Source organism: Globicephala melas, chromosome 3 (genome assembly GCF_963455315.2).
Source record: "Globicephala melas chromosome 3, mGloMel1.2, whole genome shotgun sequence".
NCBI classification, from domain to species: domain Eukaryota; kingdom Metazoa; phylum Chordata; class Mammalia; order Artiodactyla; family Delphinidae; genus Globicephala; species Globicephala melas.
In genome coordinates this window covers 149,778,982-149,805,316 of record NC_083316.1, presented here as the reverse complement: position 1 = coordinate 149,805,316, position 26,335 = coordinate 149,778,982, and the positions used below count along the sequence as shown (strand labels likewise).

At 50.6% G+C, this 26,335-nt stretch overlaps 1 protein-coding gene across 5 annotated transcripts in view; it reads right to left on the bottom strand.

Moving 5' to 3' along the window:
- Positions 1 to 7,073: 7,073 nt before the first annotated feature.
- The window catches only part of HRH2 (histamine receptor H2), a 47,102-nt gene continuing 27,840 nt past the window's right edge, over positions 7,074 to 26,335 (bottom strand). For 3 of the 5 annotated variants that reach the window (XM_060296626.1, XM_030829890.2, XM_060296627.1), the window contains one exon: positions 7,074 to 9,845. In XM_060296626.1, the coding sequence (XP_060152609.1) occupies positions 9,653 to 9,845 (193 nt within the window). In that variant the 3' untranslated portion in view covers positions 7,074 to 9,652. Of the gene's footprint in view, positions 9,846 to 22,084; positions 22,225 to 26,335 lie in introns of all 5 variants that reach the window. The other 2 variants (XR_009563511.1, XR_009563512.1) reach the window with 1 other exon arrangement.

The following is a 26,335-nucleotide window of genomic DNA, read 5'->3' as shown; positions in this document are numbered from 1 at the left end:
CGGTGCTTTAGCATTTGATGTTGGTGAGGCCCACTCTTCAAATTAGAGATTTCACCACGTTGTGTCTAGCATTACAAGGCAGCCATTATTTGGGGGGTGTAACCATGAGAAAAATCCACTTCAAATAATTGTCTCAGTGTATTCATCAATGCTTTGATTCATCATATCTCTTAAACCTACAAGGTAGATTTTATGAACACTGTGTAACCAAAATGACATCTGAGGCCTCCCGATCCCTTGAGATCTGGACAAGGTTGGTCTGATCCCACTCATTCACTACCCTCTAAGAAGTCCACAGCCCTCCCCAAAACTCTGGTGGCTTCCCAAAGGGCTCAGGCTCTCAGATTCTTACAGTCTCCTCTGCCTCTAGGTACCTAGCTCCTCTAGGGTCCCTTCTGTTATGTTCTACATGGACCCAGGTGTGAAATTCCACTTCCCAGGTTCCCCCCAAAAGCCACCCATACGAAATACGCACAAGGACAGTGGACCCTTCTGGAGATCTTTTTGGAGGAGGAGGGGTGGAGAAGGGTTTACATCACATCAATGCTCACAAAAACAACATGAACACTAGGCATTCCCTTTTCCTTGAAGTGTCATTTGGGGCATGTGCATGATTCCCATCTTGGTGGCTCTTGTCTCCTTCCTCTTTTCCCATCCCTCCTCCTCACCATCTGCCACCCCAGACTGTGCCTCAGGAACTCCAAATTCTTCTCCCATCATTTTGCAAATAAATGTGTTTTCAGATTCATGCAGATGCTAAACAGAAAAAAAGGGGACTCGGTTAACAATAAAGGGACCTTCTCTTAAAAAGGTCATTTAGGTTAAAAATAGCATAAAGGAGAATGTATGCAGCACCACCATGTCATGGATGAGGAAATGAGGGTCAGAAGGGACTGCATCTGTCGCTCTCATTGTCCTGTCTGGCTCAGCCCACTAGATCAGTTGCACACTGGATCCCAGGGAGAAGGGCTTGAAGTAAACTCAGAATGATCTTCATCCCTAAATCTCTATGAGATATTGGGTACCCAGGGCAGCCCTGACTTGGTCTCACATCCTGGAGTGAGCTCCAAGGGTGGTGGGGGATTTCCCCAACTTTGGGGAAGGGGTGGCTTGCCAGGTCTCAGCATCTGGAAGGCTCAGAACTGACAAAGCAAGAATGCACAGCCATTCAGGGCAGGGTGTGTACATCTCATGACTGGAACCTACGACCAGATGGGAGCACCAAGGGACAGCATGGCTTAGATCAGGCAGTGTTGTGAATGCCGAGCCAAGTAGCCTGGTTTGTATCCACAGGTGATGAAAGCCACACAGGTACTTAAGCGCAAGAGTGCTGAGAATGATTTGCCTTTTAGCAGTAGCAATGGTTGACGTTTATTGAGCATGTATTAATATCTAAGTTCTTTTATTGCATTGTTCTAAGTACCTTGCAAGCATGATCTCCAGCAACCCTGGTGTGCAAGGAGGTAAAGTAACTTGTTCACACAACCAGATTTCAAAGCCAGACTGAGACCATGATCTACTCACCCTTTGTGAGTGCAACGAGGTGGCCGGACGTATTAGAGGAGGAGAGAAGTGAGACTGCAAAGCTAGTTGGAACCCAAGAAAGCACAGCTAGGCCTGATCCAGGCTGCTGGCCATGGAGATAGGAGGAGAGAGCACATCGAAGACCCTTTTGGAGGACCTGGAGGCTCTTTGGATCTCTCAAGCGCTGCAGAGAAACCTTTTTCAAGACAGATTCAAGCAATTCACATTCTCTCCATGATTTTTCTCCTCTGCTCTCTCCTCACCCTCACCACCTCACCCAGAGGGAGAAGGCAAGCAGGAAGGGCTGGGAGTGTGGGTGGTGGGGATAGCCTCAGTGATGTCTGCTCTGAGTGGGAAGCCACATGCCGTATCCCTGCTCTTTCCTCCAAGGTTTCCTGCAGAGAAACAGGGCACTTCTCCTGTATCTGAGGCCAAGAACTGGGCCTTCTTGTCAAATGTAGCCTGTGAAAAGTCTTGGTTTTGCCTGTACAGTGTTTTAAAAAAATTTTGCCATCTTTTCAAAGATCTATCTGTCTGTCTATCTACCTATCAATCAGTCATCTATCTGTCTCTCTCTTATTTATCTATCTTTCTATTATCTATCCATCTATCTATTCATTCATTTATTCTAACACTTCTGCGATATTTATTATGTGCCCAGCACTTTTCTGAGATCTTTACAAATATTAATTCATTGAAAAGTACTAATAGACATCCAGATCTATGGCTTCTCTTAAAAAATAGAATCAGGCCCCACATCCCCAAAAAGTAACATCACTGTACACAGAGTTGCTGCAGCCCCGTTCAGCTGGGGTGTTACTCAGAATACATATAAGTAGTATGGCAGGGGCATAGACCCACTGCAGGAATGTTGGTCGAAAACCACCAGTGTGCCCTTTGCTGTTGTCTTGCACCAGTGAACTTAGGGGGCCCCTCTGGTCATCCGAGTCTGGGAACCCCTGGGATGAGCAAGATGCGTCCTGTGACAGAGGCGTGCACCAGGGTGAAAGTGATAAGCTATTCTAAGAAGGGGCAGGGATAGCTTTGAAATGAAGGTGATGCTAAAGCTGAAATTTGAAGTATGGCTAAGGGAAATTCTTCAGGTTTGGAAGGGAATTCTGCAGGGGACATAGTCATAGAGTGAGATTGTGTAAGAGGCTAGGGTCTGGGGCTGGATGGGGAGGGTGGAGCATAGGGAGAGAGGTAAAAAAGGATCCTGGACCACTAGGCAGAGCCAGACCATAGTGTGTCCCTGAATGCCCTGCTCAAGTGATGATAATTTGAGGGAACAGTAGAAATGGTGGTGGTGGAACACTGAAGGGTGGTGGAACGCTGAAGGGTGGTGGAACACAGCCAGGCAATACCAAGGCCCAGATTTGAGTCTTAAAGATCTTGCTGTAGGCCAGGGTAAAGAACGAGCATAAGGTATGTAGGAGGCTGGAAGCAACTGTAATACTGAGGAGTAGGAGTTTTAGGGAGCTCCAGGGAATTTCCAATCACTCGGGAGACCCAGGTCTCCTCCATCCTGAGGATGTCGAGCTCTGGAGTCAGGCAGACTTCAGTTCCCACCCAGGCTCTGCCACTGTAGTGCATTAGATGGTCATCCAGTTAACATTCATCCTTCACTCCACCTCAGTTCCGTGGGAGGGGTAGGTATACTCCGTCCTTGACTTGCCCATGAGACTTACTTTGGTTAATGGTATGTTTGCATGCAAGATGCTCAGGAACCTGAAATGCACTTGTGTTCCTGGGCTTGCTCTCTTGTGCCCCTGCCATTTTTGTGAGAAGAACATGCCTGTGTCGGCCTGCTGGTCCCAAGAGAAAAAGAGAGACTTATGGGGCAAAGATGAACAACCCCAGCAGAGCCCATCCTTGTTAGCCAGCCTACAGCTTCGTGAGTTATATAAATGTTACTGTCATATGCTGGGAGTGTTTGTGGATGTTTGTTACGCAGCACTACTGCGGCTCTTGTGAACTGATACAACCTCTCTCCAGTGGTGTGGCTTCGGCAAGGCTGTCCTCCGCTAAAGAGACCCCAAGGAGGAAGGCAAGGCTTGGTAGAGCTCATGGGAAACCTGGAGCGAAACCAAGGGGGTCTCTGAAAATTTCTTCTACCTAAATGACCTGCCTGCACTGACTGGAGGTAGGGCATCTCTAGGAGGAATATTCTAATTTCTCAGAGATGAAAGAAGCCAGAGGGCATGGTAGAAAAGGCACAAGTGAATGGTGGGGCTTTGGGGAGCCAGGCCCCGCCTAGTGTTATTGGTGGGAGCTTGAACGAGCTGTGCCTCTCTGGAGGGGTATTCAGCAACACACATACTCCATATCCACAGTTACACTTGTAGGTATGCTAAACACACGTGCACAGACAGACGGACACACACACGCACCACCCCCGCTAACAACAGAACCCACTTGCAGGTGTACACAGGGAAACATTGTTTCAGGTGGTCAGCATATTATGATTTTTTAAATTGAAGTATAGTTGATTTACAATGATGTGTTAGTTTCAGGTGTACAGAAAAGTGATTCAAATGAACTTACTTACAAAACAGAAACACCGCTCACAGACACAGAAAACAAATTTATGGGTTACCAAACGGGAAAGGGTCAGGCAAGGGATAAATTAGGAGTTTGGGATTAACAGATACAAACTACCATATATAAAATAGATAAACAACAAGGGTCTATTGTATAGCACAGGGAGCTCTATTCAATATCTTGCAATAACCTATAATGGAAAAGCATATTATTATTTAAATAGCTAGAAATTAGAAGCGATTCAGATGTCCATGGCTAGGGGAAACAGCTAAATGAACTGTGGGTACCGATACCACGGGACAAAATAAGGAGGGGGCCCTTTATGTGCTAATATGGTTGAAACTTGAAGACAGATTATTGAGTTCAGTTCCCGAGGTGCAGTATAACTTTTATGTTGAAAACCAAGCAAAACTGAACTAAACACCATACAGCAAACTTGTTAGCAGTGGTTGCCTTGGAAACCACTAGAGGAAAAGGATGGGGAGGAGTGGTCCAAGGAACTCCGGCTTTCTCTGTAACGTCACAATTTTGAAAAGAGGCTGTGTCTGATTATTGCTTAATCCTTACAAATTAATTTCATAATATGAATGATTAAAAAAATATCTGGACTTTGGAGACAAGCAGGTCTGGGCTGGAAGCCATGTCACTTGGATTTTTAACTTGGGGTGAGCCCTGTCCCTGTTCAGGCCCCAGGTGGTGGGGATGCTAACCTCTGCCTGTGCCCAGTAGAAAAACTGGACCAGTGCCTGTGGAGGGGCTGATGTAACGTCTAGATGCGTGAAAGGGCTTGGAATTGTCAGTTGAAAGCGAAGGACTGGTTTATCTGGGAATACCACAGCCCAGAGGGCATGTCCCTCTGGGGGTCTATTTCCTTGGGAATCCTGCCAGGCCCACCGGGTACATGAGAGCCTTCGCAAAGCCCCAGGGAGTGAGGGTCGAGGTCCAGCCAGGCCAGTGCTCTGATTCACAAGGTGGCATCTCAGGGTGTGAGAAACATGCTGTTCTGCGTGACCCTGAATGGGGAGGTTGTGGTCATGGTGCAATGGCCTCCCAAATCACAAAATTATGAGCCCCGTAGGGCTGCTGGCAAGGTGAAGGGAGCCTTCTCCCAGTCACCCTGTGGGCTGTTGGTGACCATTGAGGGCTCCTGAATTATCACTGGAATGCTTGGAATTCTAGTGGGATTTGGGAACTGGGGTGGGAGAAGTGTGTTCTAGGCTGTCATTCCTTGCTTGAGTGACCTGGAAAGAGCCCCCTAAAATGGACAATGAAGACGATCAACTCTCCCCCAAGGCTCCAGACGGAGTCTGACCAGCCAAGTGTTGACTGTCAGCGGTTTAGCTGAGACGAGATGCCAAGTGGATTCCCTCCCTCCTGGCTCCGAGCATTTCCACCACCTGCCACGCTTCTACCCTGCGTTTAAACACAGCCCGATGCGCACCAGGAATGTTTCCTCTTAGAAGTTCATGCTTCTTTGGTCCACATCCTTCCACATCACACACACACACACACACACACACAACTCCCACTCTTTCCACCCCGAGCCCCCCTGTCCCACTCCTTCTCTGATTCCCTGGTAATGCCTGTCTCTCTGGAGGGCATGGAGGGTCTGATTCCTTTGGGTTCCCAGCCTGTAGCCTGAAGTCTGCTGTAGGGTCTGGAGTAGATCCTAATAAGATGCCGCTGTCAACCCACCCCTGCAGTGGAGCTGCCTGCGCTCACTCTGCCTCCACCCCCAGCCCCCTCAGTGGATTTCCCCAGACTGGACTCTGAGAGATCTTTTTATACTCCAGACCTCATCATTTCAGTCCCCTCTTGATGAAGGCCTTTCAAAGCCTTCCCGTTACCCACAGGATGAGACAGTGTTCCCTAGTGCAGCTCCCTCTAGAACTTCTCTGCTCCAAGACTCCTGCGGTAGGCCCTTGTACCCACCGGGGCCTACTTCCCCTCCCGCTGTCCCTCCTCCCTTGACCTTAGCAACAATGGTTTTGCTTCTCCTCTGCTTCCCGCTGGTGGAAGCTGAACCTGTTGGAACAGGATTCTGGAAATTGTGGTTCCCAGGCTTCCAGCCCTGGCTGGGTGCCTATAAAGTGCCCCGATATTTACTGCACGCACAGTTATCATTCAGGGGACACTTCCCCATCCTTTTGATACCATCTACATAGAGCTGCTGGACGTCATCTAACGACTCCACCGGTCTACTACTTTCATCTTCCCCAAGGACCTCTCAACATGCTCTGTCTTCTCTGCCCTGAAATATATCAAAATCCATTGTTGGCAGATCAGCTCCTGTAAGCTTTGATTGTGATGACTCACGACCTCTTCTCTGCCTCCTGTGGAAATGCATCAAGGTGTGTCTCGGTGCACCCTTCTGCAGGGCCCGAAGTTCAGGATCTCGCAGCCTCCTACAGCCTCCTCCTTCCACCCCAGGGGACGCTGCTCACCGCCGGCACTGCAGTTATCAAACGGTGACCTTGACACTGGTCAACTCCCTCCATTTTCCAAACCCTTTCATGGGTGCCTTTGGGAATCATTCCTTGCACAGAATCAATGAATTTTTTTCGTTGACCTGGTTTTTTACCTACACTTCGCCCACCTACTCTTGACTGTGGAAGACTTCCCCGATTGACAAGTTTTCCATTTTAAAGATGTCTTTTTCTCCCACCTACCAAAAGCATCTCTGGATCTGACAATTTCTGAAATAGTCCATTCCACAAACACTTACTGAGCGCCGACCATGTACCTGGCTCACTAGGTGAGCAGGAGGAAGATCTGACCCTTCTGATCAGCCCGCCCCTCATTTCTAACAGGGCATTTCAAGGTGAGACCTAATTACCTGAAAACTCTTTTACCTTTTAAGGCAATTTCCCAGTTGGCCTTTACCCCAACATTTTATGATAATTCTTTTTCTAAATCAAGACACACCATATGATGAAGTTTGGGGAGTATTTCCTCACCAGGAAGTGAAAAAATAAAACCGCAAGGCAGCATCTGTTTTGATAGCTTTATTGGAACACGATGGTAACACAAAACATGGATCTGAGGGCCCACCACAGATGCTTCTCCTCTAGGGAGCATGCGCCCCACTTCTGCAGCCATCAGGGGCTCCAGGAGGCCCCCAGGAGGGCAGGGGCGGCTAGAGTCAGACCTGCAGTGGCAAGTGGCATGTGAGCACATTGACCTCGGCCCTGACCAGCTGAGTCTGTGATCAGCCAGACCAGTCTTGTGCTCCATCGACTTGGCCATGACTTAGAGATTCACCTGTCTCAGACTCCTGGGGAAATTTCCAAGAAGGGGATCCTGGGGTTTCCAGAAGGAATCCAGCCAAGAGACTGAGCATCTCTGGGGGCCACTGGGGCAAATCGTGCCTTATATAGGCCAAACAGTCTTCTAAGGGCTAGACATACAAGGGTCAACAGAAATAGGCAGGACTCATGACCTCCTGAGTAGGGGAGACGGACAGGGGTCAGGGAACCACACAGATGACTGTAAATGACAACCATGCCCATGGCTTCCAAGGACAGTTCTGTGGGTACGGGTGGGAGGACTGACCCGATAGGGAGGGTCAAAGAAGACTCCCTCAAGAAGTGATGTTTTGGCTGAGATCCTGTGGCTGAAAGGGCAAGAGGAGCTTTTCAAGTCATGGAAACAGCTCTGTGTGTGTCCTGGTAGCTGGAGGAGCCGTGAGATAAAGAAACCCAACGCAGAAGGCCGCTAGGGTTGGGATGAAGAGATGGAAGGGAGTGTGGGGCAACAGGAGGCTGGAAGGCATGTCGGAGCCCACCACGCGGGGCCTGAGGGCTGTGGGAAAGATGTTTTTCTGTACGGGTTTGCATTTTGCACAGCCCAGTGTGGCCGTGGGGTGGACGGTGGGCTTGGGGGAGGCCAGTGGGGAATACGGGAAGCTGTTTCAATTGTCCTGATGGAGGGGATGGCAGTGGGACTGAGTGATGACAGGGCAGGTGGAGAGAACCAGGTAAATGGTGGATACAAGCGGGAGCTAGGATACAAGAGGATGGACCGTGCGGAGCCAGGAGAAAGTTGATGCCAAGATTGACCTTTGGAGCCCATGGCAGGGCTTCTGTCCAAGAAGGGGGACCCTGGGAGAGGAGCGGTGCAGGGAGATGGTCAAGGCGCAGCTGTGGACATGCTCACGGTGAGGTTGAAAGTTAGTCAAAGGCTCCCAGAAGGAGCCTGGGCTCCAGGTACACATGTGTGAGTAATCTCCTTAGAGGTAAGTCTCTTGGTACCTTCAGTGGGTGGAGACGAGGCCACAGAGGGCGAGAAATCGCAGTGAGAGGAGAAGACTCGGGACTGAGCCTTGGGGAACAGCACATGTGGTGGCTGGGGAGAGAACGGTGGGCTGAAAGAGGGACTGAAAAGGCAGGGGTCGATGGGGAAGGGGGACCACAACAGGGGTTCTTGGAACCAAGGGAAGAGTGGGCTCAGGGAGGGGCAGCGGTCAGCGAGGAGAGCCCAGAAACACCATCATCTCTCTGGGGCTGCCACCTCCTTCACCTCTTTGGGTCTCTTCAACAACCCTGAAAATAGGAAAGGAGAGCGTAGCCCCTAGGACAGAGGAGAAAAGAGCTGCTCCAAGGTGTCCGCCGCCACACCCACGGTCCCACATCCAGCAGAGGGTGCAGCGGGACCAGCTTCCCCACCCCTGCCTGTCATGTCCTCACCACCCCACCTCTCCCTGTCCCTCCCTGTGGCCCCGCACACTTGCCCCAGCAAGTCTGTTCCATGCCACTCCTTGTTGATAGAAAGCACCAGAGAGGGTCAGAACTGCAGCATGAAGGGACCCCCCCAGGCTCCGGGTCTGAGCCTCGCTAGCAGGAGGGTCTGCTGAGTCAAGGAAATATCGTGGCCTCTCCTGAGAGGCAGTGTAGTGTTGTGTCAAGAGCATGGGCTTCTACCCACCCTCCCATTTGTCTGTTCGTCTGTTTGTTCCTTCCTTCCTTTAGCAACTATTCTCAAGTGCCTCCTATGTGCCAGGCACACTTTCTAGCTGAGTGGCCCCTTACTTCTCTGAGCCTCATTCTCCATTCCTGTAAAGACAGGTCAACCATCCCTGCCACATGTAACGAGGATGACGTGAGCTCAGGCGGGTGACGTACTCGGCACACAGTAGGTGTTCATTAAAGGCTAATGGCCTTCCTTTCCCTTCCCTTCCCTCCCTTCATCCCGCAGAACCCACGAGGGAGTGAGAGGCCAATGCTTCGTGGCAACAACCCTCTGCTGTGCTCAGAGGGCAGGCGTGTGTCGGCACATACACCTCTGTGTATGCACCTGTGCGCACATCCCCGAAAGTCCCACCGTCTCTGCCCGTGACTCAGGGCCAGCACCAACCTGAGCTTTGAACCCATGGGATTCAGCAGACCCAGACCCAGGGGAGTCTGAGTGCAGAGCAGTCTGCTCCATCCTAGGCCAGAGGACCCCAGCACCCACCATGTGCTCTGGGAGTCCCCAGACTCAGGCTAGGGTGTGTCCTCGGTGGTTTGGGGGCGGCTGCTGGGTCCTTAGTGGCTCCAGGAGTCAAATTTTGGTGACCAGAAGCAGGATGTTCAGCGTTCTGGGGCTGGGTCTAGACAGCCTCGGAGGGTAGCATTCTCACCGATTCCTGGGCTAGTGTCCTTAGCAGCTCCTCAGACAGTGGCTCTCCCGGCTGCTCCTCCAAGGGGCCTCCCATGTGTCTCTGGAGGAACCTAAGCGCCCACAGGCTCTTGCAGCAGCTCAGAAGATTGCTGGAGCACAGGGTGCAGGACATCGCTGGCTTCCTGGGGAGACACAAGCATAGGTTAGGGCTGAGGTGACCACTGAGCAAGGCCAGTTGGGCCAGACCTTGCCTCTGGCCTTTGCTTCTTCTAAGTCGGGAGCTGGGAAGGGGGGGGTGGTATGGGGCAGGGAACCTCCCACGTGAAACAGGGACTTGTTCCCTCAACCCACAATGGGGAGCATTCAGGAGACTTGCTTTCAAACCCCAAATCAGCTTCTAACAGGCTGTGTACCCTTGGTCAAGTTACTTAACCTCTCTGAACCTTAAGTGAAGGTAAAAATAACCACCTTTCCAATTCTTGAAAGGATTAAGTGTTATAAAATATGTTTAAAAGTATCCCACACATTGCCTGGCTCATGGTAGGAGCCCAGTGAATGTTTGCTATTTCTGTGTCTGAATAAAATGATTCCTGAACACCTACATCATGTTTTGCATGAGTTGGGGGAAGGCTGGGAGAAGAAGACACAAAGATTTATTCAGCCTTGCATTAAAATCAGTTGTGAATGTGTCTGTCTCTCCATTAGAATGTGTGGTCCCTGAAGGCAAGGCGCTTGCCTTTCAAACCCCTACTAAGTGGCTGCCGGCACATAGTAGGTCCTCAGTTATGTCCATTGAGTCAAGCTGATTGAAGGTCACTGAACGTAAGTTAGCCAAACACTTGGGAGGAAAGTTTTTAACAAAGTATTTGACATACATTTTCAGAAAGACTTCCCCCATATCTGGGTATACAAAATTCCTTTGGCCTGTTGCCTGCTAAGATGTGGACAGCTGACCTGCTTTTTCCTTCCGATACTTTCAGTGAGTAAGAATTCCTTCATCGTTTTTATTTCAAGCCTTCTGAGGTCAAGAGAAAAAGCCTCAGTGTGGAGGGCCTGTGTTTTTAGTACTCAACACGCAGGTGTCCCTTTATAACCCGGAGTGCGGGCAGGCTCAGAGCTTTAATCAGGCAATGGGATCTGGCCAAACTTGGGTGGCATTGTTTTGTGTCATTGTTTCTATGCTCACAAGTACTTTCTGTTTTCCACAAGTGATACTGCATTTCCATTTATGGTGATGATATAAAGTCTTATAAATATATTTCAGTGAAAACAGCCAGGTGGTGTAGAGACTTAAGTGTAAATTATGCAGTTGGGAGAGGACTATGGGCTGCACAGGGAAGGGGATTTGCAAGCAACTGTGGTTTGAGGAGTGTCCTTGCAAGTCCTGGCCCACCCTGTCTCATGCTTGGCCCCAGTGCAGGAGAAGCTAAGCATTGCTTGGTGTCCCTAGACGCTTTGCCTGGGGTCTCTGCAGCTCCAGGGCAGGACAAAATCTGGCTTGAGCTCTGTCTAAGGCAATGGCTGCTACTTCGTTTCTTGCTTCCCTGCCTTGGCTGGAGCAGTAGTTTTCTTCATCCAGTTTCAGGCTGGAAGCTAGCCCTTGCTTGGTCCTGACACTCACTGCGGGTCCTCCGGATGTCCCGTGAAACTCGTGCCTGGCCTCAGCTCTAGCCCTCATCTGTTAAGGTATTCTGGCCCCCAGAGGAATCAAACTCACTCTCTTCCACATGGAGAGAGAGCAAAGCATTGTGCTTCCCCTTAGAGTCCATCGGAGGGGAGTATAGGTCTGGATCCCTGCTTTTGTAAAGGCTTTGTGAACAAGGACACAGCCAACACCCACAGCCAACACCCCAGCTTCCCTGGATGCATGGTATGTTCTGGCTTAGCCAGTACTGGAGGCCTCGCATGGCCCAAGCTCTCTCATGGGTTTGGCCAGCCCCACCGTCCCCAGAACACCTGCCCTCACCTGGACCTCCAGGTCACACCCCTGCACTTCAGAGGCTCCGGTTCTTCTCCATGCCAGCAGTGTACATATTTGACCAAGTAGGCAGGTATCTACCCTTGGATTAACATTCCAGATGGAGCCTGAAGTGTGATAAGGTGACTTTCACGTAGATTAGATTGAAAGGATCCAAGACAAGCTAGCTCTAGGCTAGGAAATTACCTCCCTTCTAAAAGGCTGTAAAATCATTTAAAATAATATTATTATGGAAGTATCGCATGTTCATAGTAAAAAATTCAGAACATAGAGACTAACAAAAAGAAGAAAATAAGCATCTCAAATAACTCCACTACTCAGACATATCTTTTTGCTATGTGGAGATTGTGTCAAAAAATATTTTTAAATGAAATATATCAAAGAGGCTATATAAAAAACACATGTGTATGGCTTAAAATATTAAAGAATATTAAAGTGAATACAAGTGTAACCACCTCTCAGGTTAAGAAATAGAATTTACCAGCCCCTGATTTGTTTCAGCAAATATGTATGTACCCCTGAATAATATACTGTGTTGTTCTGCCAGGATTTTACTTTTATAGAAATGGAATCATGTTTTAGGATTCTTTTCTGCAGCTTCCTTTTTTTAGTTGTTGTTCAACATTATACTTTTGAGATTAAACTCTGTCAATGCGTGAACCTGTAGTTCATTTTCACAGTCATAAAGTATTCCATTATGGGAAGATACTCCAATTTATTTATCCATTCACCTGCTGGTGGACATCTGGGTTGTTTCTCATTTTTATCTTCTCCCTTCTCATACTTGTTTTTGAATCTACACTCTACTGGCCTCATCAAATAAACAGGAGAGTTTCCCTTTTTCTCTTCTCTGAAGAGTTTGAGCAGGACTGGAACGATCTTTTCCTTGAGTGTTTGGTAGAACTCCTTAGCAAAACCAAGTACTACTGGTGTTTCATTCACTTTCTTTATTTTTTTTATTTTTTTTTGCGGTACACGGGCCTCTCACTGTTGTGGCCTCTCCCGTTGCGGAGCACAGGCTCTGGACGCGCAGGCTCAGCGGCCATGGCTCACGGGCCCAGCCGCTCCACGGCATGTGGGATCTTCCCGGACCGGGTCACGAACCCGTGTCCCCTGCATCGGCAGGCAGACTCTCAAGCACTGCGCCACCAGGGAAGCCCACTTTCTTTATTTTTTAATGTTTATAGGACCATTCGGGTTTTCTATTTCTTCCCAAGTCAGTTTTGGTAAGTTCTGTTGCTAGGAATTCGTGCACTGTATCTGAATTTTCCCTTGTTTGGGGCATAAAATTGACCACAATGTTCTTATCATCTTTCTTAATCGCTGCAAAATCTATAATAATATCTCCCTTTTAGTCTTAATATTGTTTGCTTATGATGTTAATGATTAATTTCTCTTTGTGGTTTTGTCAATGTTACTTTGTCAGTTTTACTTTTTGCAGCTGGTTTATTTGGTACATACAAGTTTAGAATTCTTATCCTTCTAGTGAATTGAATCTTTTTTCAAAGGATGGTCTTTATCTTTAGTAATACTTTTTGCTTACAGTTCACTTTGTCTGATATTAATATAGCTACTCAGATTTCTTTTGGTTAGTTTTGCCTAGTATATCTTATTTTTCCTTCCTTATGCTTTCAACTTTTTTGTTTCCTTAAGTCTATCTCTTGTAAAAGTATTTGTCTGGGTTTAAAAAAAATCAAATCTGGCAATCTCTATTTTTTTTAATTGGCCCAGGTTATTCCATTTACATGTCCTGTGATTACTGATATATTTTGACTAATTTCTTCAATGTGATTTTGTGTTCTACATTTGTCCCATCTTTTCTAAAATTTCCTGTCTTTTTTTTTTTTTTGCTTTGTTTTAAACTGCCTTTTTTCTCCTTCTCTTTCCTCCTTACCATATGGAATTTCCATCCTCTTATTAAATTTGTTTGCCATGCACATTTAACTTAATAATGTCTAGTGGTGTGGAGCCCTTCCTCCTTTACTTAGCTTGCCATCCATGCCAAATGTAAGTTGGGATGAGACACTAAGCTGGAGCCCCACACTGTGTAGACTTTATTACATCACACACATCTAGAGATACTTGTACGTTTAATATTCCTGGACTCCCTTATGGCCCATCTTTGCCCTGAGCTCTGACACTTGAGGCTCGGAGGTGTAACTGGGGTTCTAGGAGAGCACATAATAGGTTGTCTGCCAAGTGCTTATGGTAAACATCTTATTTTTACCTTCCCATCATCAATTCCCCTTCTCTTGGTAATAACACCTTGATTCTTCTTTGGAATCCAAACTTCCCTACTCTTTGCCCATGTGGGTGAGGTGAGATTTACCTTATTCATTGCATTGGCTCCAGGTCTGGGTACAGAGGTAAAGACAGGACCCCATCCAGCCAATGAAACTTAAGCCTAAAACTTTCTGTTGGAACGGGAGGAAAGGGAAATATTTTCCATTGGGGCTACTAAGATGGTAAGATGTAAGCTTGGAGCTCCTGGTGGCCCCATGGGGAGACTCTAACTGAAAATGAAGGCAACACAGGGTGAAACTGAGTTGAAAGCTGGAGAAAGACAAATTTGTGATGACATTTGAGCTCCTGAATCCAACTTGAAGCTACTCTTGATTTCTTCAGTTCTATAAGCTAATTCCCTACCTCCACCAATCCCAGCCTCTTTTAACTGGGTTTCTGCAACTGACAGTTAATAGTGTCCTAATAGCATTCTCAAATAAATGTTCTTTGAATATCTTTTCACATGTGGGTGCTATAATATGTTCAGCCACCAGGGGTCAGGACCCAGTTTCAGTGAGAAGCCTTGCTCAGTCTCGCTCTGAACCTCGGTTTCCTCATCTGTGAAATATGTTAATAATATCAAGCTCACAGGACTATTGTAAGGACTACAGATAATGACTGTCAGTGACCTTTTCCATTACCATCTACGGCTTATAGTACAAATTATCACACAGAACCACCGCATGCGCACGTTGCTCTGTCTTGTACTTGCACCTATACACATGTCATCCCCATTGCTTGCAATTCCTTTACCTTCTTTGCTGTGCACTTTGAAGTGTTTCAAGGTTCTGTTCAGGCATCACCTCCTCTGGGAAGCTGTCTCTGAGGTTTCCCAGGATTACTGATTCCCTCCTGGCTCCTACAGCCCCTCTGCTGAGACACTTACCTCCTTGGGTTAACCATCAATTTACCTATCTCCCAGACTAAAGGCAGGTGTTGGATCTTTCGTCATCTACCCCACTGTCCAAGTTTATAGGAGGTGCTCAATCGTGTGTGTGAACTAATGAATGAAAAAGCCAGCCAATCTCATTTTCGATAGTGATTCTCCCATTTTCTGACTTCCCAAGTTCACAGATCAGCAGAAGCAAAAGCACTTCCCTGGGCTGTGGGGCAGCCCTTACCCCACTCTGTGTGGTGTCTCATGCTGGCTTTATTTCTATATCTACCTTCCCACTCCTACCAGCCCAGAAGAGCACTGTGAGCCAGGACCTTGGGACAGACAGTGAGGCATGGTGACCATTTCAGCAAATACCTGCTGAGCACCAGCCCTGCGTTGGGAGGATTGGGACAAAATGTGAGATTTAGAAGCAGGAGTCATGCATTCAGTTTGAGGCTTCCTCACTCCCCTGCTGTCGGATCTCAGACAACTCCACCTCCCTGTCGAAGCCCATCTCCTCGTCTGTAAAATGAGCATAATCCCAGGGGAAGTGTTGTAGAAGCCAGGAGAAGTGATGAGAGAAGAGAAAGGTTTAGAAATTCCAGAAGATTCTCCCTTTCTCCCTCCTCTTTTGTTTCCCAAGACAGGTACAGCCATTAGCTGCTTTTCCCTGAGGGTCACCAAGAACTGGCCCTTGAGGGACTGCGTGTTGTAGGCTGGGCTGCTCCCTGAACCCAGACCCTTGCTTATCCTGCACCCAAGCATCTGGGGGAACTGCCACACCCAGAAGGGTAGTTTCACGTATATCTTGGGAACTGGGTCAGTGCAAAGTCCCCTCTCCTTTTTGAGGAAAGGGAAGTGGGAGAGCTTAGAAAGGGGAAATGGCCCTCTAGTGCCCTGGGAGCCAGCCACAGCCCACCAAGTGTCTGTTCCCTTGTCTTACACTTTTGCCAAAATCAGGGGTGACCCTCTTCTCCAGGCAGACCTAATTTCTCGTTGTCCTAAAATAAGCTATGAGGTGGAAATTTCAGGATGCCAAGTTACCCAGAGCCCACTCATATGAGTGTTATCTTCAAATAACTTTGTTTTCTACCACAAACCAGTACTTCCCAGTATTTGGCCGAAATGACCGAACTTCAGCCCTCCACTCATGAAAGAAATGATTTTTCTCAGGGCCTTCTCATACTTTTCCGGAAGTAAACACAGAGGGTTTGCCTGTGTCAGCGTCTGCTTTGAAGGGTGGAGGGCCAGGGCAGGATGATGGGCGCCCAGGGCCAAGTCCATAGGTGGAGCTCTCTTTCTGTCCTTCAAGCTGGGCAAAGGCTTCCTGCAGGAGTTTTGCAAAAACAGTGTTCATTTTCATGACAGATAAGGTGGGAGAAGCATGCACCCACCACTGGGAGAGCCAAGGCCTCAGGGCATGGGTCTGGCCCTCAGTCAATAGTCACGTTGAGTGCTTACTGTGTGTTTGGGGTACCTTGGGGGCCCCACCACCCACTTCTTTAAAGTTGAGGGAACTGGCTCTTCGTGGGATTAAGTGACCTGCCTGACCAAGGTCACACCAGTGCGTGGAGGAACAGGGCTCTGTGCCATGTCTGCTAGGTCCAAAGCCTATGCTCTGAGCCCTAAGAGCAGCCAAACGACAGCCACCATACACTGAGCTCCTGCTGCACGCCAGGCCTGGTTCTGGGCGTTTTGTAAATATTAGCTCGACCTCAAGGGCTAGGTACTATTAGTCCCCCTATTTGATGGAGGAGGAAACTAAGACACAGAGAGGTTAGGAAACTTGCCCGAGGACACACAGCCGGTGAGGAGTGTTGGGCATTGTTATAGCACGCTGGGCTTGCTGCTTGAAGGAGAAGTGAAGGCGTGGCGCGGCCTACTTCCACTCAACCCTTCCTTTGCCTCCGTGTCACCCACTTTTTGCTGACGAATGAGACGGCAGAATAATAAAATGTTGAGAGTGATCATGGGTCAGGCACTTAACGTTGAACTCTCACAATATCCACGTGATACGTATGATAGAGTTACGATATTCTTATCTCCAACAGATGAGGAAGTCTGAGCCCAAAGAACTTTAGTTCACTTGCACAGCAAATAAGTGGTGGAGGATTGAAGGAGCCCAGCTTGGTCCACCTGCAAAGCTGGAGATTCCCTGCCCCCACCTCCCCTCCCCGTCCAGTGCAGGTGGACTCTGGGCCATGCTCAGATCTCCCCAGTCCCAAGGGACATCTTGTGTTTACCCTGCCCGGCTGCTTCAACCCTAAGTAACATCTATTTGAGACTGGCTGGCTTGCCCAATCCTCTCCCTGAAACTCTGGAAAGTTTTTTAAAACCGAAGGAAACCCCCAAAACCCTGCCCACTCACACCAGTGGGTGCTCATGGAAAAAGAACCCACAGTGCCCAAGGCAACTCTCAAAGTCATGTCCTCTCACTCACTCCATCCCACCCCTCTGAGGCAGGCGAAAGGTCACGCCCATTTCATAGATGGGAAATTGAGGCTCAGAGAGGCTGCCATTTGCCCAAGGTCATCCAGGTGGGCCGGGCGCTGCATCCTGGGCTCAGCTCCTGGCATCACTATGCCAGTTCTTTTGACTGAAGACTTATTTGCTCTGTAGTCTCTGAACGGCTCAGGCCCTGGACGTGGGCTCACCTCTCTGATGGTTCCTCCTTAGCCCCTTCTTCTCCCTCTTCCCTGCCCCTCTGTCCATCCTTAAATGCCAGAGACCCCTTCTCCTTGCCAGCTATACCTCTGCCCTAGTCAGTCCCCCTCACAACCCTTCTAGGACCCTCCCCCTGAGTGGTGTCCAGTAAGTAATGCCTTCAGAGGTGGCTGGTGGGCCCCCGTACAGCCAGTCTAGAAAACAATTAAGCAAAGTGTAACAAAAGCCCTCAAATATCCCTCTCCTTTCACCAGTAATTCTGGTTCCAGAAATTCAGTTTCTGGGGAAATAATCTGAAAGAAACAGAATGTTCTCTGCATGGAGATGTTCATCACAGGACTGCTTATAAGAGCAAAAATAACGCCAAGACAAGGGCAAAATACAACAATAGGGGAGCATTTTAGTCAGTCTCGAGGCTCCTCATGGAGCCCCATGCCTGCCAGTGAGCTGCTGTGGACGACACTGTTCTCGGGCCTGTATATCTATTCTCTAGTAACATCCCCACTTACAGATGAAGAAATGGAGGCAGGAGAGGTAACGTGCCCAAGGGCAATCAGGCAGTCTGACTCTCCCAGGCTCAACCACTCCCAGGGCAGTGGTGGTTACTAGTCACCATCACCGGCTAGTTAGATGTTGAACGTGGGCCAGTGTGTCAGGTGTGTGGTGTGTCGCTGGTGGGGTAGGAGAGGATACTAATTTGAGATGTAGTGGGCTTGTCCCCATTGCCAGTGCCACACACACACACGCCCCGCCATTCAGGCAGTGACTCGGAACAGAAGCAGAAACAACGGTGAGAGAGTTCAAGGGCATTTGGCTTTCAGGAGCCTGTGAGAGCAGTTCCCCACCACCCAGAGAGGAAGCTGGGGCAGGAGGATGAGTTAGCTGCTAGAGTGGGCCCCGCCCCCAGCCTCTCCTTTGGGGGTCAGAATGCTCATTGGAGGTGAGGTGAGGGTCTGAAAGTAGAGGGGCTTGTGTCCTACTTCCTAGGACAAGGGGGGTGGGCCTGCAGACATGGCCATGAGGAGGCTTCACGGAGCTCTGTACCCCAGGTCCTCTGCTCTCACATGGGGCACAAGAGGCCCCTAAAATCTCCCAGACCTACAGTGAGACCTAGCTTGTGGCTGGGCCTTGGGGCCTGCCTGCTGGGCGATTCCTGGGGGCCTGTAGCAGAGGCCGAGGCCCTTGGGAGGGTGTGGCTCTTCCTTAGCAATCCAGGTAAGGCCAGGAGCAGGCCAGCTGTGTCCCCAGGGCCCAGGCATGGCATGGGCACCATGGATGGAGAAGGAAGCCATGGGGGCCAGACAGCCTCCGGGAACTTAGCTTGCCCTGGAGGGAAGGAGGGGGCAGTGGAGAGACTCTTGGATTGACTGGGTTCAACTTCCAAAGTCACCGTGTTTACAGCTGGAAGTGCCTGAGAGCCCCTGACCTGGAGAATGTACGTTTCTCCACCGTCCATGAAGCGGTGGCCTGTGGGCATCCGCAGCAGAATGAAGCAAAGACTCTCACACCTGAGCGGACTCCGCGCTCTGCTCTAAGCTTCCTTCCCAAGCCAAGCATTAACGCCTTTGGTCCTTTGCCCAGCCCTGGGAGGGAGGGGATGGGATGATCAGTCCTACTTTTCAGATAGGGACAAAGTTTCAGAAAAGGAAGTACCTGCCCATCAGTCACCTTCCCATCGTCTGTGAGTCCCCGGTCCCTCTCTCCCCTCCCCGTCCCTCCTTTCCTCCCCCGCTTCCAGACTCTTCTGCCTAGGACGGCACCTCTAACCTCTGCCCTTCAGCTTAGGAAACTCCCGCTTGTCCCTCAGGAGTCAGCTGAGCCATCACCCCTTCCAGGAGGCTTTGCCTGATTCCTGGACCACCCCGGGGCCCTCTTGGTTCCCATACCTGCCAGGTCCCAGCACTTATCCCACATGTTTGTACCCTAACAGCTCATCTCATAGATCCATTAGTCACCCCCTTTACCGCCCCCCCACACACACCCTACGGGGAAGGGGCACTAAAGAATGACTGAGTGAATGAATCAGAGAGACTCGGCAGCCCCTAGCGCAGAGACCTGCTTAGGATCTCCACACGTGGATCCTCTTGTCGCCATGATATCAGGACCACATCTCTCATGAGCGACAGAAAGGGAGTACAGAGCGTGGCTTCAGGGCTTGTGTGAGATGGCAACGGGAATGGAGTTTCTCTTTGACTGTCAGCGTTCCATTTCAATGATGATGAAGTATTTATAAATATTCTGTGTTTCCCAAGTCAGTGTGGAAAAGGGAAGTTCCCTCCAATCCTCTGGGTGCTGGGGAATGCCCTGCTGCCCACCCAGAGCGTCTGTCCCTGGGTGACATTGGCATGTGCTCAGTCCTGGAATGAGGAAGGCCTGAGTCTCGTCCACCCGCCCGTGAGTCCCAAAGCCTGTGGCCCTCCCTGCAAGCTGCAGCCTTCTGCACGATCAGATGTGGACAAGCAGAGCCACATGCCACTTTTGGGAACTGGGACAAACTCCCCTGCCCCCCACCTCCCTGCCCAGAGATGGGCAGGGAGGGAATGGTCCTCACTTCTCAAGGGAGCCTCAGGCTGGGAGAAGAAGACACAAAGATTTATTCAGCCTTGCATTAAAAGGACAACCTAGGGCTTCCCTGGTGGCGCAGTGGTTGAGAATCTGCCCGCCAATGCAGGGGACACGGGTTCGAGCCCTGACCCAGGCAGATCCCACATGCCGCGGAGCAACTAAGCCCATGCGCCACAACTACCGAAGCCCGCGCGCCGTGCTCCACAATAAGAGAAGCCACTGCGATGAGAAGCCCGCGCACCGCAACGAAGATCCAGGGCGGCCAAAAATAAAAATAAATAAAATAAATTTATTTTTTTTAAAAAAAGGACACCCTAAAATACCCATTGGGTCTCAGGCACACCCTGTCCCCGTCCCCTGACACTACCTCAAACAGCTGCTGTAGGTTTAATGAACACAGCATCACCCTAAAACAGAGAGCCCTCTGACTTACTGCTGTTTCTTTAAGAGCAGTGACATCTGCTGGAAGCCTTAGCTCTCTTTGACAGATAAGGAAACTGGGGCTCAGAGAGGGATGTGATCTTCTAAAGGCCATACAGCCTGTCCGTGGCAGAGGCAGTGAGAAGCCCCGGTCCCCTGTCGGCCAGGCTGGGTCTCTCTAGGAGCTCTGTCCTGTACCCAATCTGCATCCCTACCTGCCTGTGACCCCTGCACTCAAAGCTCAGGTTGCGACAAGGATATGTTTTACTGAATTTGCCTGCATACTCAGGGTGATTCATTAGTATGAGAAACAGGTTCCCCCTCGCCCTCGCCAGAAGATTTTTGACACAAATACAGTTGGGGGTTTGGCATAACTTCTCTCTCTTGTTAAGCATTTATGTATAATTAGTGTTGGAATGGTCCCCTGGGTTGGATCTAAGCCCCCCATTTTCAGAGGAGGGACACGAGGCTCAGGGTCAGGGTCCAAACTGAGCGATTCAGTGGTACAGCTGAGACACAAGTCCACAGAGCCTGCCATGGACTTTTCAGCTGCTCCTTTACAGAGGGGCCACAGGACGGAAGGAGGGAAGGAAGGAAGGAAGGAAGGAAGAGAGGGAGGGAAGGAGGGAGGGGGGCAGGAAGAAATAAAGGGAAAAGAAAGGAAGAAAGAAAAATGACCCCTTACAAGCATCTACCCTGTGTCGGGAGCTTTGCACAAATCGGTGCTAAGGCTCATCACAGTCCTCACAGGGAGGTATTTTTATCCCTATTTTGCAGATGAGCAGGCTGAGGCTCAGAGAGGGCAAGCCACCTGCCTAAAGTCAAGGAGCCAGCAAGTGCTGGGGCTGGAATTGGCACCCTTTCCTTTCCCCTACACCAGCGGTTGGCAGACGATAGCCTGTGGGCCAAACTCAGCCCACCACCTATTTTGTTGAAATGGTTGAAAAAAAAGGTGCATAGAAGAATAACATTTTGTGACTGGTGAAAATGATATGGAACTCCAATTTGGGTGCCCATAAATAACGTTTTATTGGAAGGCAGCCACCCCCATTCACTTAAGTATTGTCTGGGGCTGCTTTTGCGCCGTACCACCAGGGTTGAGTGGTGGTGATGAACATAGGCGCCGCAAAGCTAACTTATTTACTATGTGGCCCTTTGCAGAAGAGGCTCGCAGAGCCCCGCCCTCCACCCTGCTGTCTCCCAGGGGTCTGGAAGGTCTGCAGGGCCTCCCTGTAGTTGCGCAGGTTGTTCTCTGCACAAGAGCATGGGGGCTGAAATCCAGACCTCTTTCTGCTTGCCAAGCTGTGTGGCCTGGGGCTGGGTCCCCTGGAGAAAGGGCTTTCTCTTAATTTGTTCACCTAGAGTGTTCACCTTTTTCTCATGGGCACAAAGCTACTAGCAGCGTCCCCGAAGGCATGGTTCCCCTTCCCTCCCCTTCACAGCCCCTGGAAAGGCAGCTCCATAGCAGTCCTGTCAGATCTTCGGCACAAGGACCCAGCAGGGAAGGTGGGGAAAGGGCTGGGGCAGGGGTCTGTGCAAAGCCAGGGAGGGAGGGAGGCTGGCGGGGCACTGGCGGGACCTCCAGCTCTCTTCAAAGGCACAATCACCAGGGAGGTAAAGGAGGGGTTCTCTACCTTTCGAGTGACTCCTGGGAGGGCCACGATTTATTCTCCTTGACTTTTGAGGTTGTAAAAGGCTTCCCACCTCCTCTCCCTCTGCTCTTCCCATGATTTCCTCTCCAGGGCTGGGAAGGGGGTCTCACTCCCCAAACTCTCTGGAGAGACAGAAGATGAAAAGGGTTAATACCTTGTTGCATCCCGCTGTTCTGCCCGCAGCTGTGTAGAAGTGCAGGCCCCGCAGGCCTGAGAACGGCCTTTCCGAGCCCACCCAGGCGGGAGGTAGGAACGTGGGCCACCTGTGGGTCCAGGATGCAGCCTCCCGGCCCCCTCCCCAAGGGCCTACCAACTGCCAAGAGCTGCCATAAAGCCCAAGCCCTCGGTGAAGGAGAAACGGGACCATGGACACAGAAGGGAATGGGGGAAGGGAGGGAAAGAAAACACAAAACAGAACGGAAAAAGGAAAGGAAGGAAGAACAGACAGAAAAGAAAGAAAGAACCTCAACAGCATTATGCTAAGTGAAACAACCAGGCAAGAAAGCACACGGATTGGGGCTTCCCTGGTGGCGCAGTGGTTGAGAGTCCGCCTGCCGATGCAGGGGACACCGGTTCGTGCTCCGGTCTGGGAGAATCCCACATGCCGCGGAGCGGCTGGGCCCGTGAGCCATGGCCGCTGAGCCTGTGCGTCCGGAGCCTGTGCTCCGCAGCGGGAGAGGCCACAGCAGTGAGAGGTCCGCATACCAAAAAAAAAAAAAAAAGCACACGGATTATCTGAAATGTCCAGAATAGGCACACCTATAGAGATAGAAAGTAGATTTGTGGTTGTCTGGGGAATGCAGGGATCGAGAGGTTGAGAGCTGAAGGCTACAGGGTTTCTTTGCGGTGATGAAAATGTTCTAAAATTGATTGAGGTGATAGTTGCACAACTCTGTGAACAGACCAAAAACCGGTGAACTGTACACTTGAAATGAGTGAATTGTATAGCATGTGAAGTATATCTCAATAAAAGTGTTATAGAAAAGAAAGATAGAAAATGACAGAAAAGAGACAAAATGTAAAGAAAGAAAAAGAGAAAGAGACGGATGGCAAAGAAGGAGAATTCATGTCTGTTCGGTCTGTTAAAGCACCTGCCACCGGCCAGGAACTGTGCTAAGTGCCTGTATCCCTGACTCCATTTTATTCTCACAATTCTGCAAAGTAGGTCTGATAATTATCATAGTTTTATAGGTAAGGAAACTTCAGCTCACACTGTCAATGACTTGTCTAACATCACCCAACCCCTAACTAGCGGGGGACAAGGGCTCATACCGGGCTCCCTAACTTCCACACGGAGGCAGGAAGACACCCCAGGAGCCTTGTGGTGTGACCAAGCCAGGCAGAGGTGACAAAGCAGCAGCCAGCAGGATGCCAGTGTGCAGGGGACAGCCAGGCCCCTTAGCTGGGGGTAGGGCGGGGGCTGGGGGTGGGGGTGGGGGAGAAGGGAGGGGGACCAGCTGCTCTGGGCGCCTCTGCAAAGAGTGCTCAGAAAGGCCCCTTAAGAGATGCTGGAATCAATGTGCCAAAATGTTAAGACTATTTCAGGACCCAAATGATACAAATAAACAAGTCTGGGCTCTTGAAAGGGTAAATTATGCAAAACTTCCTTTCTGAGCAAAGCCCCCTCCTTCTTAAGAAGTGTGTGTACATCAGTCATGTAACCTTTTTACTGCTAAGGGAATTGCGGCCTCCTCTACCAGACCAGACTAGACTCTGAGCAGAAGATAAAGCCACTTCCGCCCTTCCCCAGCCCCCAAACCCTGGCCAAATGCGGACATGGCGTGGAGACGCAATGGACCGCTTCCAGGTTGTCTGAAGTCTGGATTCCTACCCCAGTTCTGGGATCCCTTCATCTCTCCTGGGAGGCAGGGTGAGGGGTGTGAGTCTTTCCACCCGCAGACTCTATGATTTACAGCGGCCGGTGGATCCCTCTGTGAGGCCCGCTGCTGACACCACTACTTGGCGGGAGGCCCACAGTGATGTCAAAGTTAGAAAAGGGAACCAGGAGTTTCTGAGTTCCCACTGTGTTCCTGGAACTTGGCATTTCGAGACTTGGTTCCCTGATCTCTAAAGCGACTGGTGGTATTAATCACTTCTCAGGGCTCTTGGGGACCTAGAATGAGATATTCATTCACTTATTCATTCAACAAATATTACTGGGCGTCCTGTGCCAGGTACTGTGCTAGGTGTTAGACAGGACCAACAGAGATGTGAGCCTGCCCTCAGGGAGCTTGCGGTCTTGGGGAGCAGACACAGAACAGAGAGGCTGTCCCAAGACGGGTAAGAAGACTGCCTTGGGCTGAGAGGAGGGTGCGTGGGATGGGACTAAGCGTGGCCTGGGGACAGGACCGAGGGGCCCAGAGGAGGAGTTAGGGCAGTGGAAAGCGTCGGCCAGGGCAGGGCCTTGTTGGTCAGGATAAGAGCTCTGTATCATAGTCCAAGAGCACCAGAAGGGCAGAGCAGAGGCCCATTCCCAGCTGGACGAAATGCTGTCTCACTGGCAGCAGAAGGAGGGCGGGCCCTGGCAATGCTGGCAAGAGGCCTGTGAGGGCAGAGAGCTGGCAGTCGGGGGGCACCTGTGGCTCCTGGCCTCCCTTTGTGCCTCTTCTTCCTGAGCTCAAACTCCAGTCCCTGGGAGGGTGACAGCCGCAAGCACAGGGCCTCTGCAGAGAGGAGGAAGTACCAGCCTGCCCCCCCCCCCAACCCCGGAGAGAGACAGCTGGTGCCCAGGAGTCTTATCTCCCTGCCTGGGGAGATAACGCAGGGCAAGGGAGTGTATGGGGAAAGACCCAAGAGCCCTGGGCAGGGGTCCAGAGGTACAGGGTCTACTCCCTGCCCCAACCCCAGCTTGCTCTGGGCCTCAGGTCACTTGCCTTCCTGGGCCTTAGTTTCCCCATCTGCTGTCTATGGAAGTAGCACTCAGAGCCTGGGCTAAATTCATGTCCATTCAGCACTTCCTCACGGAAAGAGCCTGGCTTTGGGGTCAGACGGGCTTGGGCCGGAATCCTAGCTCTGCCACGGATGGATGAGGCTGTGTGGCCCGACGTCAGCTACTTTGCTCCCAGAAGACTGCTGCTGGCTGGGGGCCCACGTTTTGAGAACCTCTGGGAAGAGGGCCTCTGCATGGCTCACTGCTACACCCCCAACAGTGCTGGCATGTGGCAAATTCTCGGTGAGTGCTTGCGAATGAATGAACTCTCAGTGGTTTGTTTCGGTGGGGGCAGAAGGGGCTGGAGGGTGGGTGTGGGCCTGGGGATGGTGTCGGGAGGTGGTCAGGGGCCAAATCATGAAGGGTCTCCAGTGCTAAGCTGGGGAGCTGGGACTTGTGGTAGCTGAACGTGGACCCCAGACGTCTACATCCTCATCGCTGGAACCTGAGAAAGTCATCTTATATGGCAAAAAGGACTTTGCAGATGTGATTAAGTTAAGGACTTTGGGATGGGGAGGTCATCCGGGATTACCCCAGTGGGCCCTAAATGGAATCACAAGTGCCCTTATTAAAAGAAGGAGGCAGAGGGAGATTTGGCTACCGAAGAGGGGAAGGCGATGTGACAATGGAGGCGAGAGGTCAGCGTGATGTGAGCAAGGGGCCATAAGCCAAGAAGGGCGGGTGGCCCCCAGAAGCCAGAAAAGGCAAGGAGATGGATTCTCCTCTGAAGCCTCCAGAAGGAACCAGCCCTACCAACATCTTGATCTCCCACACTGTAAGAAAAGAAATCTGTCTCGCTTCCAGTCACCAAGTTCGCCGTCATTTGTTACAGCAGCCCCACCTCGGAAACGAATGCAGGCCTGTATTCAGTAGAAGCAGTGGGGGTTACTGAGCAGGGTCGGTGGAGCAGAAGGGGTGAGGTTGGGGAGCTGGGATCAGAGAAGGGTAGAGGTGACGAGGGGCAGGGTAAGGGTGGACAATGGGATCAGGAAGGGGCAGACAGAGCATCCTGCTGGGGAGATGACTGCTGGCTGGCCTCAGGGCAGGGAGGACCAGACAGCTCAGCCACTGTCTCTTGGAGTCTCCCCTTGCGCGACTGTGCCGCTCCCCCGCCCGAATCCCCTGCAACGTCCGCCATCACCAACCAAGGGCAGACACCTGGCCCCTTGGCAGGGATAAGGGCTCTCTGTCAGGCCAATGCTGGGTTTTGTTCCCAGACGGGAAGCAGGAAGGACACACTATTGGTCATCAGGGAAGCTGGAAGCCAACCTTATGGAGGGCCACCCAAGTCCCCAGTCGCCCTG